The sequence below is a fragment of the Anarrhichthys ocellatus genome, unplaced genomic scaffold (genome assembly GCF_004355925.1).
Source record: "Anarrhichthys ocellatus isolate YVR2014 unplaced genomic scaffold, GSC_Weel_1.0 scaffold494, whole genome shotgun sequence".
Lineage (NCBI taxonomy): Eukaryota > Metazoa > Chordata > Actinopteri > Perciformes > Anarhichadidae > Anarrhichthys > Anarrhichthys ocellatus.
This window is the reverse complement of record NW_022280468.1, coordinates 1-17,378: the sequence shown is the minus strand read 5'-3', so window position 1 is coordinate 17,378 and position 17,378 is coordinate 1. Positions and strand designations below refer to the sequence as shown.

Below are 17,378 nucleotides of genomic sequence, written 5' to 3'. Positions count from 1 at the left end.
TGTGTGTGTGTGTGTGTGTGTGTGTGTGTGTGTGTGTGTGTGTGTGTATATGTGTGTGTGTGTGTGTGTATATGTGTGTGTATATATGTGTGTGTATATATGTGTGTATGTATATATATGTGTGTGTGTGTGTATGTGTATGTGTGTGTGTATGTATACATGTATGTGTGTGTGTGTGTGTATGTATATATGTATATAGGTATATGTGTATGTGTGTATGTATATGTGTGTATGCATATGTGTGTGTGTGTGTGTGTGTGTGTGTATACAGTGGGTACGGAAAGTTTTCAGACCCCTTTAAATTGTTCACTCTTTGTTTCATTGCAGCCATTTGCTAAAATCAAAAAAGTTCATTTTATTTCTCATGAATGTACACTCAGCACCCCATCTTGACAGAAATGTAGAAATTTTTGCAAATTTATTGAAAAAGAAAAACTGAAATATCACATGGTTATAAGTATTCAGACCCTTTGCTGTGACACTCATATTTAACTCACATGCTGTCCATTTCTTCTGATCCTCCTTGAGATGGTTCTACTCCTTCATTGGAGTCCAGCTGTGTTTAATTAAACTGATTGGACTTGATTAGGAAAGGCACACACCTGTCTATATAAGACCTTACAGCTCACAGTGCATGTCAGAGCAAATGAGAATCATGAGGTCGAAGGAACTGCCCAAGGAGCTCAGAGACAGAATTGTGGCAAGGCACAGATCTGGCCAAGGTTACAAAAGAATTTCTGCAGCACTCAAGGTTCCTCAGAGCACAGTGGCCTCCATAATCCTTAAATGGAAGAAGTTTGGGACGACCAGAACTCTTCCTAGACCTGGCCGTCCAGCCAAACTGAGCAATCGTGGAAGAAGAGCCTTGGTTAGAGAGGTAAAGAAGAACCCAAAGATCACTGTGGCTGAGCTCCAGAGATGCAGTAGGGAGATGGGAGAAAGTTCCACAAAGTCAACTATCACTGCAGCCCTCCACCAGTCGGGGCTTTATGGCAGAGTGGCCCGACGGAAGCCTCTCCTCAGTGCAAGACATATGAAAGCCCGCATAGAGTTTGCCAAAAAACACATGAAGGACTCCCAGACTATGAGAAATAAGATTCTCTGGTCTGATGAGACCAAGATTGAACTTTTTGGCGTTAATTCTAAGCGGTATGTGTGGAGAAAACCAGGCACTGCTCATCACCTGCCCAATACAATCCCAACAGTGAAACATGGTGGTGGCAGCATCATGCTATGGGGGTGTTTTTCAGCTGCAGGGACAGGACGACTGGTTGCAATTGAAGGAAAGATGAATGCGGCCAAGTACAGAGATATCCTGGAAGAAAACCTCTTCCAGAGTGCTCTGGACCTCAGACTGGGCCGAAGGTTCACCTTCCAACAAGACAATGACCCTAAGCACACAGCTAAAATAACAAAGGAGTGGCTTCGGAACAACTCTGTGACCATTCTTGACTGGCCCAGCCAGAGCCCTGACCTAAACCCAATTGAGCATCTCTGGAGAGACCTGAAAATGGCTGTCCACCAACGTTCACCATCCAACCTGACGGAACTGGAGAGGATCTGCAAGGAAGAATGGCAGAGGATCCCCAAACCCAGGTGTGAAAAACTTGTTGCATCATTCCCAAGAAGACTCATGGCTGTACTAGCTCAAAAGGGTGCTTCTACTCAATACTGAGCAAAGGGTCTGAATACTTATGACCATGTGATATTTCAGTTTTTCTTTTTTAATAAATTTGCAAAAAATTCTACATTTCTGTTTTTTTTTCTGTCAAGATGGGGTGCTGAGTGTACATTAATGAGAAATAAAATGAACTTTTTTGATTTTAGCAAATGGCTTCAATGAAACGGAGTGAAAAATTTAAAGGGGTCTGAATGCTTTCCGTACCCACTGTATATGTATGTATGTGTATGTGTATATGCATGTATGTGTGTATATATGTGTGTACAGTATATATGATAAAGACACAAACAGTCCTGTCTTTCTATGTAAAAACATGAAATACAGAAAATTCGTGCTGAATCCAGAGAATGTTCTTATGTGATCATTTGCAGCTGTTTGCTCTTGTAAACATCTTGTCAGGATTATAGCAGTTAAACTGGATGTAGCCTACATTTAGAGTAAAAACATAAGAATATCAAGGTGAATGTGGTCAGAACAGAGACTTATGAGGAGCTACAAACTGTGAAGGACAGAAAGTTTGATCATCTTAAATAAGTACAACTTATGAAAATGTATAGAACAGTTACATTTGTTGAGTCCCGCTATGGGTAGAGATCATTCATTTGCGCTGAGATCGATTTCTGGGTCACAAACCAGAGGAATGAGGAGCGAGGAATCGAAGCTGAGACCACAACAACCGCATGCTGTGTAAAATAATTACTCATGAATACAAAAGTTCCCAATCAAATGGTAGAAAAGTCTTATTTTGTACTTCTTTGACAAGAAAAATAATTTGAATGTAAATCAATGAAATTACTTATCACCAGATGATGTATAGAATACTCACTATGAGCAGCTACAAATGTATGCCTGTCACTCCATCCCTCTACTGTAGATCACCTCTCGGGTGTTTTTTGGGGAGCCAGGTCCTTGGTTCAATAAGATGCAGATGGACGGGGACAAGACGACCATCTTCCACGATATCGATGGCTCGGTCAGTGAGTATCCCGGAGCCTTCCTTGTTAAACAGGACAACTGGCTGCTCCGTCACCCCGACTGCATTGACGTGCCCGACTGGAAGGCTGCTATCTGCAGCGGCCACTATGCACAGGTGGGTCAGCGGGCGACAGACTGACTCACACATTCATCCTCACCCTCATTCAAATCAGCCTTCACAAGCACCAATCTACTGTTTGTTGCACCTTTTGGCTTTAGTTGATTACATGCATTTTTATATCACAATCAGTTTACACAATTAGTTCTTTGAAATCCTGAATGAGTTTATATTAGTAGTTGTATACACATTAGTGTATCAGATTATTTATAATTTATGCATTTTTCACAATTACAGTATATCTGTCCAGTACACAAATTGACACGTCACAAATTGACATGTTTTGCTTAGCTTAGTACAAACACTTGAAGCAGGTGGAAACTGCTAGGGTAGAACTTACTTAGTCTCATTTAGTAAAAGTTAAAGTCAACTTTATTGTCAATTCTACCACATATACATATAGTGGATCAAAATGCTGTTTGTCTCAGACCATGGTGTCATACAAGATGTATCCAAATGTATCTCGGCCAATAATTCTGTTACATAAATTCAACAAGGAGCAAATAATACAACAAATAGGATTCAACGATCAGTTGACGATAGGCAAGACTTGACCAATCAGATTGGACCATGTCAATTCTTGGTTGGGGACACCCTTAGGTAGCATAACAGTAGCACAATAAGAGAAGAGCGTTTTGAAATGGATACGTTTGTGTTTTACTGCTTATAAATTCAACTATTAAAAGTGTGTGTTTCAATCTCTTAAAGGAAAGCTCACTGTCTTGGTGTAGCCATTATGTGTTCAATGCAGCCTGGCCGTAAGTCTGAATGGATAAAGTAAAAGAAACACCTTCACCAGGGATGTTGAACAGTTGGTGCTTGGCCCACACTAAGGAAGTCCAGGGATCATGTAAGGCGTGATCAAAAGCAGGAAATCCATTTATCTTTGTTTACTTTATTTAGTTTAGTCAAAGAGGCTTATAGCTAATCATTTTTGTCAGAGCAATAATATCTAATCATCAAACATCTATCAATGTCTAAAGTGGACTAACCTGAGCAGAGCATGAAGTCTCTCTCCTTCTGTACGTGTTCTTATCAGAGCTTCTCTTTGCTTTGTTCACATAGCCGGCCTGCTATGTGCCTGTTAGTGCATCTTTTAGTGCAGCGTGTTCATGGTAGTGTAGCGCCCACCCTCTTGTTCCCACTCAGGTAAATACTGGTAACTCTGTCAGAACTGTTGCCAGTGTTTGCACTGTTCACGCTATTAGCACCGTTAGCCTCGGCCATGTTGAGAGGCAAGTTACGCTCCCAATCTGTATTTATCCATGCAAAATGAGATGAACTATATAATGATATTGATGTTGGGTAACGCTTTTAAAAGTAAGTTGTCGTAACACTCGAATCAGCCTTTTAAATCCATGGTCTGTTTTCTCCAGATCTACGTCCAGACACGTAACCCTGCCAACCTGAACATGCTCATGGTGAGGGATGAGTACCCTGATCGGCCCCTGACGCTGGAGGGCGCACTGGGAAAGAAGAAACACTACCAGCAGTTCCAACCGGTGATCACACTGGCCAAAGGCTACACCATCCACTGGGACCAGGCAGCGCCCGCTGAGGTCATCATCTGGCTGATCAACTTCAATAAGTCAGTGGACACATGAGCAGCACCTGTGTCAGCACCCAGCACACACACATGACAAACAGCACCCTCACACTCAGCATGTCTGCAGCAGGTTCTGTCTGATCTGGATAGTTTGAACAGGTGAAAATCATTTACTTTACTTATCATGGACAGCACACATAATATAACTTTTGTCAAATGGATTATGTTCATTTGCAGTCTATGTGCAGATTATTGACAAATTTAAGCCCAAATAACAATTAAGACTTTACAACAATACATGGGACTAAATCGCACAAGGGCATTGAAACAAATACTAAGAACACACACAAAAAAATAGAGCACAACCAACATTAACCAACACAAACCAATATTAGAAATCATATGGCATGTAGACTTTAAATACACTTGATGTTGATCGATAGACCGAGAATGATGTGAACTACTGACAATAACTCCGCGCATGAGGGGATGCTTTGTCATTAACGGACAATGCATATAGTCAAAATCAATGTAATCAACACAATGACAAGAACAAACTCACAAGAACCAGTCACATATATTTATATGACAACAAAGCATGACGCATCAATCCAGCAACACTACAGCGCTAAAATACGTATTCCGCCGCACACTGAAGAGCACGAGCCATTCAAATATTATTCACATCAGAGGGAACAATATTAACCATATCATAAAAACGACACCATAGACAAATGAACACAGTAGTAACACTACTACAGATGTAAAAACACAAAAGCACTTCACTTACCAAAGCTGCTGTTCACTTAAAGACAAAGTCCATCCTCCTTTCTTTGTTAATAAAGAGTTCAATGATGCGGTTGTACAGAACATCGGTGCGGTTCAGTTCCAGCCAGAGGTCCTCCTGTGAACATGTTCGTTGAGTTGTAGATCCACTCGGGTCTCAGCAAAAGTTTTCAAAAGCACCGTAGCTTGTAAGTGTCCTGTCGTGCTATGGCGTCCTCAGGTTAGCTTAGCGTAGCTCCAAACAGCTCCAAACACCAAGACGCTCAGTTGCAAATAAAACGCATTCTTAGCCATAACATGTGCAACGCTTCTCCGACGCTGTGAGCCAGGAATACTGTTCGTACAAATCCTTTTCCTGGCTGGGTGCTAGCTGTGGGGTTGGCCGACCCTTTGATAGATGTCCATTTTTTCCTGAAATGTCCTTCTCCAGAAAGGCGTTGTCAGTGACTCACAAATCCGTTTCTCCTCCTTCAGCTATTGAGCATTAAAAAAAACAAAGCTAGGTAAAAAAAAAAAAGAATCTACACCAAGCAAAATGCTAAAAATGTCATAATTTCTTCCATATCTTTCACCTTGAACTCTTACTACTACCAAAATAGTCACGCGCTCGCCCACTGACCAATCACACTGCACGTTAATGCTGACGTACTTGTAGGCCAGCTAGAAAGCTCTGGCACGTCAAAGAATACGCCCAACATGTCAAACTAAAGATCTGATTTGTTGAACACTATGACAATCAACAATATCGTCCCCATTCACTTAAACTGCAAAGGGATTCACTTGTGAGTCTGCAGGCCTCGGGCCTCTCTTCTTACCTAGAGACAGAGGTGAAATCTGATTGGATAAAAGCTCTACTTAAAACAAGATGCACTGGAAGCAGAGCAACTGAGGAAGACAGTAGCTGTGCAATGAGAAAATAAGATAATGGGAAAAAAATTATTATACTTGTAGTGTATTTATGAAAAATTATTAAATTATAAAATAGCTATAAATTTGTGATTCTGTTTAGGCCAGCAGAGAAGGCTTTGCAGGCCCTGACAGCCCACCACTGATATGTTATAACTTTAAACCTTTATTGTTATAACAAGATATTGTCATGTTATAACAAAGTACTATTTATCTTGAAACATGAGAAGTTTCACAATATAACGTAATAACTTCCTATAGTGTTGTATATTCTGTTTGAATGAGGAAATGGTGTGCAGAGAACAGATAGATTGAGGAACACGATTGGACTCCATGCTTGGGTTGACACGTGTCAAAGTTCACCTGTTATTGAGCATTATGTTGGCCGAGTGCCAGTTCATATCAGTACCTATCACAGGGAGTCCACCTGCGTCCGAGTGCAACTTTTCTCGTTGGAACTTGAAACGTTCCGTGTATTTGTTATAACGTGGAAAATGTCTTGTTATAACAATTAACCCTTCACATTATGTGAACTGTGTTGATCAGTTTGTCGTTTTCTGCCGCGGCAGCAATACGCTACTGTACACGTTGTCTACAAAGTACACGTGGTGCTCATATCATCAGTCAAGATGTGCTCTGCATTCTAGAGAGGCTAATATACAGCTCATAGCACCATGCTCAACTACAGTTTTCCCTAAGGAGAGGATAACTTGTAGTCACAGATAATAATTTGTACATAAGCTCCATATCTTCTATGCACCATGTATCACCGTATGTGCACCTTATTCTTGTGAGCACAAGAAAGGTATCCTACATGCACACATTATTATCATGTGCCCACAAGTTATTATTTTTGGCAGGCAACATATTATTTTGTGCCCACAAGCATAAGTATAACTTGCACAAATTAATATGTTGCCTGTCAAAAATAATAACTTGTGGGCACAAGATAATTTGTGAATGTGAAATCCATATAATGTGCTCACAGTTATTGATTTATATGCACAAATGATCTCTTTCACACATTGTCTCTTGTGAACTGTAGATATAGAGTTTGTGTGCACAAATTATTATCCTGTTTGCACGTTATTATCTTTTTCACACGGGTTAATAACATGTAGGCAAAAATGAATATCTTTGTGCAAAATATAATCAATTGCATACTAGGTGTTATGTAAAAAATATCCAAATGTACTTATCTAACAGGGACAGGAAGTAAATGGTTGTGAACTGTATTCTGTTTATAACCTTGTTGTAAATGCACAAATACTGAGTTTCCACTCATCATAAATCTAAAAGAGAAGGATAATAAATGTCTAAACAGACTTTCAAATAATCCCAGAGAAACAAAGCCACATGTTTGACCCACTGAAAAGCATCGACCAATCCAGACCAGCATTTGACCTGTTCACCAGCCTGACTCTTAGACAGCACCATGCAGTCTGAGCGCTTCCTCTGTTACATTCAGACATTGTTACATCACACTGTTAGTGCAGCAGCACTGAAGTAAATGCTGAGAGGAGGAAAAGGAGGATGAGAGGGAGAGGAAGACTGTGACTGATTCAGTGAGAGGAGCTGTCTCAGGTATGAGCCAACTTCTGTCTCTGATCAAAGATGGTCTCTGGTGTCGCATGTGAATGTCATCCTTGATATCCGATGACCTTTGACCTCTTCCCAGCGGATGCTCTGAGTGTTTTTGGTCTGATGTTCACAGACAGCTGATGTTGTCTGTCCCAGTGTTTGTCCAGGGTCCTTGCTGTGTCACAGATGTAGTGTTTCCAGGCAGCAACCATCTAGTTCTTTAAAGTGAAGCCAATGCTTCATGTGTTAAAGCTGCATTCTCTCTAGTGTCCACCAGGGGGCGACTCCTCTGGTTGTATAGAAGTCTATGAGAAAATGACTACTTCTCTCTTGATTTAGTACCTCAGTAAACATTGTAAACATGAGTTTACAGAAAAGACAGTTTTCCTCTTACAACTCTAATCCTTTCAGTGTGTTTTCACTTCATCAAAAGTAATTGTAACATTTTCGGTTGCCTAAAATGTTTTATTCAGTGTTCGGTTGTACTTAGCTCCATGCTCTAGTGTCACTTATGGTTGCAAAAACAAGATGGCGACAGATAAAATGCCAAACTCGAGACTTCAAAACCGTAGTCCACAAACCAATGGGTGACATCACAGTGATCCACTTCTTATATACAGTCTGAGTGTTCCCCCCAGCTGTCACACGTGATAACATGACGATGTCACACACTATTCCAGTATTCCTTTCCTTTGGGTTCTTCTCTTTACGTACCAAAGTCCCTAAAGAACTCAATGTGCTTCAAATAAAGCAGGATCCTTCAGAACACTTTCTTCTTTCGATGTGGTCAGATGACACATCATAAAAAATAAAGAATGTCGTATAAGCCTTCTGCTGCTCCAGAGCAAGCTTTTTGAAGTCTGATGAATAATAATACATTTTATTTGTATAGCGCTAGGTACTCAAAGGCACTTTACATGGTAAAAACAGAAACAATAATAATAACAATATAAGCAAGGCAGAGAGATTACAATAGAACAGTAATTAACAAACAAAAACACACATAACTAGCATCACAGGTTAAAAGCAGATTTATGTCCCTTGTGTCACAGCGCTGGTTGGGATTGAAGTCTGAAAACATTGTGGTTGTGTGGCGCTCGACAGCAGTGAGTTTGCCAGACTCATCCCTGCTGCAGGCTACAGGCTACTAGCAGAACAAACAAATCTCTGCAATCCAGTTGCATTGTGGATAATGTAGGCATTAGGTCTTGATGAAGAAGAAAAATGCATACAGTAAATCAGACGCATCGATTTTGATGCTTTCCTAAACTGTCCATAGTGAGTCCAACAATAGTAGTGCAATGCTACATCAAGAGTCACAAGTCTTTATGCCTGTCCTGAAAAGCCTTACTTGAAGGTGGGATTAAGTTTGAGGAGAAATTCAAACCTTACTTACTCTCACATCTCCACACACCAGGCCAATTATTGCGTAACTCAGCAGAGTTTTGTTTCATGATGACTTGACGGTTCATGTGGTGGTTGATTTGCTATCCAGTTCTAGAAAGAATGTGGCAGAGAGAAGACATCAGGGTTAAACATAAGTGCATAAACCACGGTGCATAAACCAATGGCTCCATCTACAGTTCACAGAGGAATACAGCAAGAGGGGCAGTTTCTCTGCAGAAAGAGCTGAGATATTAAACTGGAGTTAAGAAAACAGCTGTGTGTCTTCTGATCCGGTTTAATGGGCCATTCTTTCTTTACTTCTACAGTATGATATATTAATGCAGCCACCTCCTGCTCAATTGAAGCTTTGATGAAGGACTTTGCATTAGACTCAGCAGAAAGCGGTTATATATATATATATATATATATATATATATATATATATATATATGATAATCCTTTGAATAATCTGTCTTGTTAATGAATTGTTTGACTTTGGGGGAGTTTATATTGAAGGTTTGAAGGTTTCATTTTGTTCTTTTCGATTTTGTCCTGATATGTGGAAAACATATGTGGGAACACACATTTTCAATTAGAGCTGCAATCAGCAGCCTTTTTCTTTGAGGAATGGTGAATGGCTGTGAAGTGAGAGCTCAGTTCAGTTCACTGGGAGTTCAGTAAAGCAAAAAACTATGAAGTAAAAAAAAAAATGGAAAAGTAAAAACATATAAGTGCATTGTGTATGCTGCACACAAGACAATTTCCTCTTTGATTGCTTGTATATAATTAAGATAAGAAGGGTAAGTACAGGTCAGGTGAATTTTGAGATATAACATGTGCTTTAACTGTATACAGGATATTGGAGTATATATTTCGAGGGATACTTCACCCTTAAAATGACCATTTGTTGATCAATTACTCACCTTGTGTAACTTTGAAAACATTGTTTTCTCGCATGCCTCCATGGCGAACGAAGAATCCGGAAACAGAATACATCCTTGATGAATTGAAGTATACGGAGGCTTGTGCATGCAGGAGACGGTAGTGGCAGAAGTGTTTTATATAGTATCATATTGTTTGTAAAGTAGTGAGCATACAACTGGAAAGATAACACTTGGAATATACTGCAGGAGTTTTCTTTTGTTTTACTTCAATTCATCAAGGATTTACTTTTTTGGATTCTTCGTTCACTGCGGAGTTATGAGAGAAAAACCAAAATGATACAAATACTCATTATAAGGATGAAGTTTTCCTTTAAGGTTAAGTTCAATTTCAACTCTTTAAAACATGCACCAATACCCAACTGACACATGGTTTTATAATCCATGTGTAATGCATATTTTTCCACAGCAGAATTTTTCCTGCCATTTCCCCAAAACAGTGACAAACAGTGTAAAGTGCCCATCAGACAATCCCAGATTTTTCAAATGTCTTACCAAAAATATATTCTTTTCTTTTTTTAAAAGCTGCAGATCCTCACACTAGAAAAGCTAAAGCCGGAGAATGTTTCATACATTTTTATCCTTTATAGATTACTGAAGCAAATATTTATCAAAATTATTGATAGTTACTTTTCTGTCTCTCTATTAATCCACTCATTTGTTCAGCTCTATTCAGAATTCATGTGATATTCACTTAATGAAGGTAGAAGTAATCATGTGTGTGCTGAGATGAAAGCAGTACAGTGTTCGGGGTGTTTCAGAAATGACTGGATCAACGTGGGCCTCTGCTACCCACAAGGCACCACTTTCACCGTCATCTCCGATATCCACAACCGCCTGACCAAGCAGACCCGCAAGTCGGGCGTCTTCATGAGGACAACAGCGAGGGAGAAGATCAACCACTCCCATCTGGCGAGAGGATACTACTACTGGGAGGAAGACACTGGGTAAGAAACACTCACGCAGACGCTCGCCTCCACTCACAAGCAACCTTTACTTCCAACACTATTATCCCCCGTCACAAAACAACAGTCAGTGTAAAAGCATGTGCTATAAATTCGCCATACAACAAAGAACAACGGCTCCACACAGAATCCGTAAACAAACCAACAATTTATCCCGATTATCTAAAGTACCTCCTTTGGAGGTAAATGCCATAATAATCCCTCACTGCTCCAGAACACTGAGAGCCCACAGCTAAGGTGAAAGTAGGAAGTGGGTGTATAAACTGTGATGGTCCTTTCCAATGGATACTTTGGCCAATCATTTCACCTTTCAACACCTCTTCCAAATGAGTGTGGCTTACCCGTCTGATCGACTGCCTGCTGATCTGCAGTGTTTAGTGACTCCAGGATTCTTATTGAATAAGCTCATTGCCTTAATTTCAAATATTAATATTACTGATAGGAATGATGACTACAGCTACAAAAATAGACCCAGGTTGTACTAACCTGTATTGGTTTTATGTGTGAACATTAATAAAACCACACTCTATTCCATGTTAGACTTAGATTTAGATTGATCTGAAAATATAATTTAAGAAGATGGACTTTTTTTTACAGTTAAAAGATTTTGTCTTTACAAGACCAACATATATAATATAATGTAAAGAGCAAAGGAGGCATGAAAAGAGGATATATGATAAAGGGAGCAAATAAAACAATTGGAACAAGAAAGATAACTAAAGTGAACAGTATTGCATTCACCAAAGGAAAAAACGGAGGCCTTATCTTGTAATAATGACTTCTGGATGTCAGAGTTGTGATGTACTATCTCATAAGTACAGAAGTTAGAATTATAAGTAAATTCCTCCAATTGTTTTATTTTGGTGATTGCCATGCATTTCTGTAAGAAATGGAACTAAAAGGTGAGCAGATTCAAAAGGTCCTGTATGTCCTTAGTACAGCAACATGTATGTGTTTATGATGTCTAATGCTCTACTATGTTTTGCAGCCTGCTCTTCTTGAAGGTCAAGGCCCATAACGACAGGGAACAGTTTGCCTTCTGCTCTGTCAAGGGTTGTGAGAGGGTGAAGATCACAGCCGTCGTCCCTAAAGGCAGTTTACCCAGCAACTGCATGGTCCAGGCCTACCCCAAACACGCTGAGCTGCCCGTTGTGGATGTACCCATGCCCAGAAAGATAACTAATGTCAGGCTGGTGAGAAAAGGGAGAGGGGGTTGGATGGGGGGGCAGTTAAATGAAAATGTTCAAACGAGGCATTGTGCTCTACATAGATGTTTATACAGGCAGTTGTAGTGGAACTGAACTGACAGAATGGTGAACATAGTAACTAATTGACTAATAGTAATAAACAAAGATGGACAATACCATCTGGTATTGCATGATCTTCTCTCACAGAGTCAGCCGAGGGGCCATGACTGCAAAGGAAGGCTACACCCAGGCTATACTCTGGCTATATTCAGGCTACACTCAGGCTACACTCAGGCTATATTCAGGCTATACTCTGGCTATACTCTGGCTATACTCTGGCTACACCCGGGCTACACCCGGGCTATATTCGGGCTACACTCGGGCTACACTCGGGCTACACTCGGGCTACACTCAGGCTACACTAAGGCTGCAGATAGGCTACACTCAGGCTACAGATAGGCTACACTCAGACTACACTCAGGCTACACTAAGGCCCACACAATGTTAGCAAGTCAGAGATATCATCAGGTGCCAGACTTTACATGCCTTATAGGTGATCATCAAAGGTTCTCTATACGCATTTCAGAGCATTTCTATTGCATGCTATACAGAGCATACTATACTGTACTTTTTGACTTGTCATAACAGGACACAGACAACTAACTTATTGAAATCATTTGACCGTTTTGTCAACAATGTTTCTCAACGTCAAAAAGGTCTCTAGCACACAAATACAATATCTATGGCATTTCCACATAAGCAGGTCTGTGTATAAATCCACAGAATTATTTTGTATCATCTAAAACATGTTGTATCCGACTTATTCAGATATGTTCATTCTGATTTACTAGGTTTGTATATACAAGGTGTGTTTTTCATATCTCTATATCTGAACACATATTTTAGTCATGCACTCTCTGTGTCTTAGAAATACATGCCTCTTTTTAGAATTTGTGTTAATTTTTACTGCTGCTGATCTCAATTTCCCCACAGGTTAGAGCTTATATCAAAGTACATTTTGCAGCTGTGGTTTTTTACAGTTATTTGTTTTGAAGTGAAAACTTCAAATTGCTTCTGTGAAATTCCAAATGTTGTGAATTAATTCCAGCTTGTTTACTCTCAGCACTCAACAGAACACTTCTTAGAGGTCAAACTGGAGTCCTACAACACTCGATTTTTCCACATCAAAGAGGACTTTGCCTTTACTGAGGTACAACACACTTCATTCAAAAACCAGCGCTGATGTGTGCAGGCAATCTGCTCGAAGTGGTCATTTAAAACACTTGTTGACCTCTGCATTTAACCCACCCTAAGCATTTTTAGCAACTTGAAGTTTGAAGGATACTTTGACATCTGGAAATTAGGAGTCAGGAATCAAACAGCCAACATCATGGTTAAAGGACGACCCGCTCAACCCACTGAGCCACAGCTGCCGCGAGACGTTATACAATATTTCCAACAACAAACTTAAACTCACCAAACGGTGAAGGAAAGGCCCTTAGTAAAGAACTAAGGCGCACCAGAAAATAAACTTTTTCCAGTGCCTGCAAGCTAGCAATAACTGCGAAAAAGAGCCCAAACACGGCAGAACTCCTCCAACTTGTAGGTTGGCTATTTTTGCATTCCTAAAGAGGATCTGTTCATTCATCATGGTCAGTGCTACTCAGCCAGCTTCCGTGGCTCTGGAGGACATTTGTCAAGTCTGAAAAAATAACCCTGACGATGTCATAGTGATGTCATCAGGTTTATCTTAGCTTGGGCTCATGGGCTAAACATTTTTACAAACTGGAAGTGTTTGAAAGTTGCTATCCAGTTGCATTATGGGAAATGTAGATTCTAGTGTGTTTAGTGCGTGACTCATATTACGGAATAAAAGTTGGGGCCTCTGCTGCTTCAAATTTTGACCATTGTTTTTCAAATTTGTCTTTTACAAGTCCCCTCTTTGTGGAAATGTACTAAAACTCTGAAGTAACCCTTTTACTGTAATTTGTACAAAAGACGAGTCAAGTTCTGTACCCCTATGAGCCCAGCTGTTGGCTCCAGGGAAATAATGCAACCCTGTTCTCACTCCTGAATCGTCCAATACGCTCGGGTAAGCAGACCACGGTCCAAGTCTGGACCCAGACCCTGTTATCGGGTCCATCTGGACCCTGGACTCACAAGCTCACGGAGCGCTTCTATTTTAACCGGTGCAGCTTTTCTAGCCTTTACGCCACTCGTTCAGCTGTCCAGAAAAACACACCGACCAATTACATACGTTGTAAATCATATCACGTGATATTCACACACAAGGGAGAGAGACCCAACAGTTGGAGAGAACTTGAGTCAGAGAAGTTATTTCACATGACGTGCTCGAAAAAGAGAAATGTGGACAGCTTAACCAGAGTCTTTAACCAAGAATGGACAGACTTTTAAATCTTCATTATTTCCACAACCAGTTCAAAACCAGCATGTCTCACATGTTCAGAGACCGTGACGATTATTAAAAGCGGTAATGTGAAGCGCCACTAAAGAGACAAAGCACAACTATTTGAAGCAAACGTACCCACTCACATCTGAAATTAAGTCACAGAAAATAAACCTAAGAGCTGATATGATCAGAACCCTAACTCATCCACTCACTGGCCAACAATGATGTTAACAGAGAGGAATATAGCTGAAACAAGTGGTTTAATAACCACACATAAAGTCATGTTTTTCTTGGTTGACATCACTTCCCCCTGAATGAACTTAATTTAAAGCTGAAGGGCAAAGACTACCAAAGTATTTTATTTTAAGAGCCACATTTTTCAAAAGCTTTGTTATTTAATTTATTCTTAAATGCGGTCCTTATTTTACTTGAAATGAGAGAAGAACATTTATTTATTATTAGAGTGTTTATTATTTATAATTCATCCAGTTCAATATAAAATCTGACAATAATTATTGTTGAGATATTATTCAATTGAACTTTCTTTACTTTATTTGACACTCAGTTGTTGACTACGTACAGACGTTAATACAACTGTTGGCTACTTCAATATATATGGAACTAAATCATAGTGCAAGTTAGACATTATTGTGATGTTCCGGACCTTTGTATAAGGAAATGCTTTCTAACTGGACCTCGCTGAATATTAATTGAATACCCCTGATATAGTGTCTATATAAGACGCACAGGGCTTTCACCCAGGAAACCGCTGTTCATGTCCTGTTTAAAACAACGTTGATTTATTTAGTTTTGTTGCGTAATCTCCAGTTACATAACAAACATATTTATTTTACATAACAAACATGTTAATTTGACCTAAACCGCTATATTTTTCTAATCCTTACCGAGTAGTTTTGTTTTAAAAATCGAGGTAGGAAGTTTATTTTAAAAAGAGAAAGCGGAAACTGATCAAACTGACACTTTGTCCCTGATGTGCAAAACTGACGCAAGAGGGATACATAAAGCGTCATTTGAATCGTAGGGCCACTGACCAAGCGTCGGGATTTAACGACGGGAGTGAGAATGTGTTGACTAATGCTGCGATATAAACACTGTGGACAGGATATACAGAGATCAGGCTAGCATCAGCAACAACATGTTTCAGACAGATGAAGTCTATGAAGACTGTTTGTCTTAGAGATACTGGTTGATTTGTTTTTTGTATTCCTTTAGCAGCAATTTAACTTTTACTATTTTAATAATTAGTAAGTCATTTGAACCTCAGTTTGTTTTATAAGTGCTACAGAAAGTTATTACAATACAACATATGAATGACCTGTGTTATTTGATATCAGTTCTGCTAAATCATTGACATTATTGCAGTGCTGTCATTTAATAGATACCAGAACTGTAGTGTGATTGACTGGCCATGTTGTGACAGGTGAACGGCAGGAAGTTGTACCAACCAGAAGATGGGGTGCAGCTGACAGTTATTGACGGACATGATGGGAAGGTGGTAGAAAACAAAGGCTTCAGGAACTCCATCTTACAGGGCATCCCAGCACAGATAGACAACTACGTCAGTGGACTGACAGATGGGTAAAGGCTGCTCCATTACTGTCTAAAAGTCCTTCAACAGTTTGCACTACCACTCTGTTTAAGTTTCTTCATTTGTTTTCTTGTTTTGTTTGTTTTTGGATGATGCATGGGGCCTCTAAAGAAACTGAATTAATTTGCCACAAAGCAAGACACATGCAGCTGCTATCAGCTAAATGTAAATAGTGAAATAAAAAGCTGTCTCTCACTCTTTCTCTAGTTCAATCGTCCTCATTACGTCTAAGGGCCGTTTGGTTACCAGAGGACCCTGGACTAAAGTCTTGGAAAGACTTGGAGCAGACAAAAGCATCAAATTGAAAGGTGTCTACCTATATCTGTAGCTATTAATTCGAAGCTTCATTCATAATGTTGACATTCAAATTCTAAATCAAAATTCAAATGCTGCACAGGTTTGTTTATCTGCATGTCTATTTATTGTGTTCAAATTAAATATTTAGTATTTCTTCACAGTTGCAGATAAAGGTCAAAGTACAGTGATATTATTTGTATTATACTATGAATTGAATTAGATTCCAGTGGTGGCTGCATAAAGGATTGTTTCCATCTCCTGTGATTCCAATAATTCCAGAGTGTCCACGGTCCAAAAGTCACAATTTATTGAAAGATTATAGATGTAATCATTTCCAAAATTCACAACATGTTTTAATCTAATAAATATTCTTCTTCAATTAATACATGTTGGCGTTAAGCCTATCAAAAATATGAAAGGCGTAACGGTTTTAATATGAGATGCATTTATTTAAACTATGTTAACATGAAGACAGCCGGTCGGGGCTTCATCATGTGTGCGTATGCATGGTCTGAGTCTGAATTTGTTCCCAGAGTAAGAACAAATTGCAGGGCTGGTAATCTTGAGAAACCATTAAGAGTGGGCTATATTTTTTAAATCATCCAACTGAAAAACCCAGCCCAGTGTTGCCAATTATTTTCCGATGAAAGTAGCTAGCAGCACTAGCTACGAAAGTTGCCAAATATTGCAAGAACGGGGCCAAGTCTGCAACACTGACAGCCCGTCCCTTCAGGACCCCCTCCAAAGCCAAAATTGTCATTATCAATATTAAAAAAAAACATTGCTATTGTAAGTACTCACAGCTCTCAAGATAGCAGCTTGTGTAAGACTACGGTGAGGAGTAATACGTGCACAGGCAGAATTCGCACAGGCAGGTAGGTAGACAGGCAGGTAGGTAGACTGGTAGGTAGATGGACTGGTAGGTAGATGGACTGGTAGGTAAACAGGTGGGTAGGTAGGTAGGCAGGTAGACAGGCAGGCAGGCAGGTA

At 39.8% G+C, this 17,378-nt stretch overlaps 1 protein-coding gene across 1 annotated transcript; it reads left to right on the top strand.

Moving 5' to 3' along the window:
• Window positions 1–1,948: 1,948 nt before the first annotated feature.
• On the top strand, window positions 1,949–16,516 carry LOC116401511 (cell migration-inducing and hyaluronan-binding protein-like). The gene is made up of 7 exons (XM_031879950.1): window positions 1,949–2,771; window positions 4,151–4,362; window positions 10,682–10,867; window positions 11,874–12,078; window positions 13,196–13,282; window positions 15,924–16,081; window positions 16,299–16,516. The coding sequence occupies exons 1-7, from the start codon at window positions 2,604–2,606 to the stop codon at window positions 16,417–16,419; spliced, it is 1,137 nt and encodes a 378-aa protein (XP_031735810.1). The 5' UTR covers window positions 1,949–2,603; the 3' UTR covers window positions 16,420–16,516.
• Window positions 16,517–17,378: the final 862 nt, after the last annotated feature.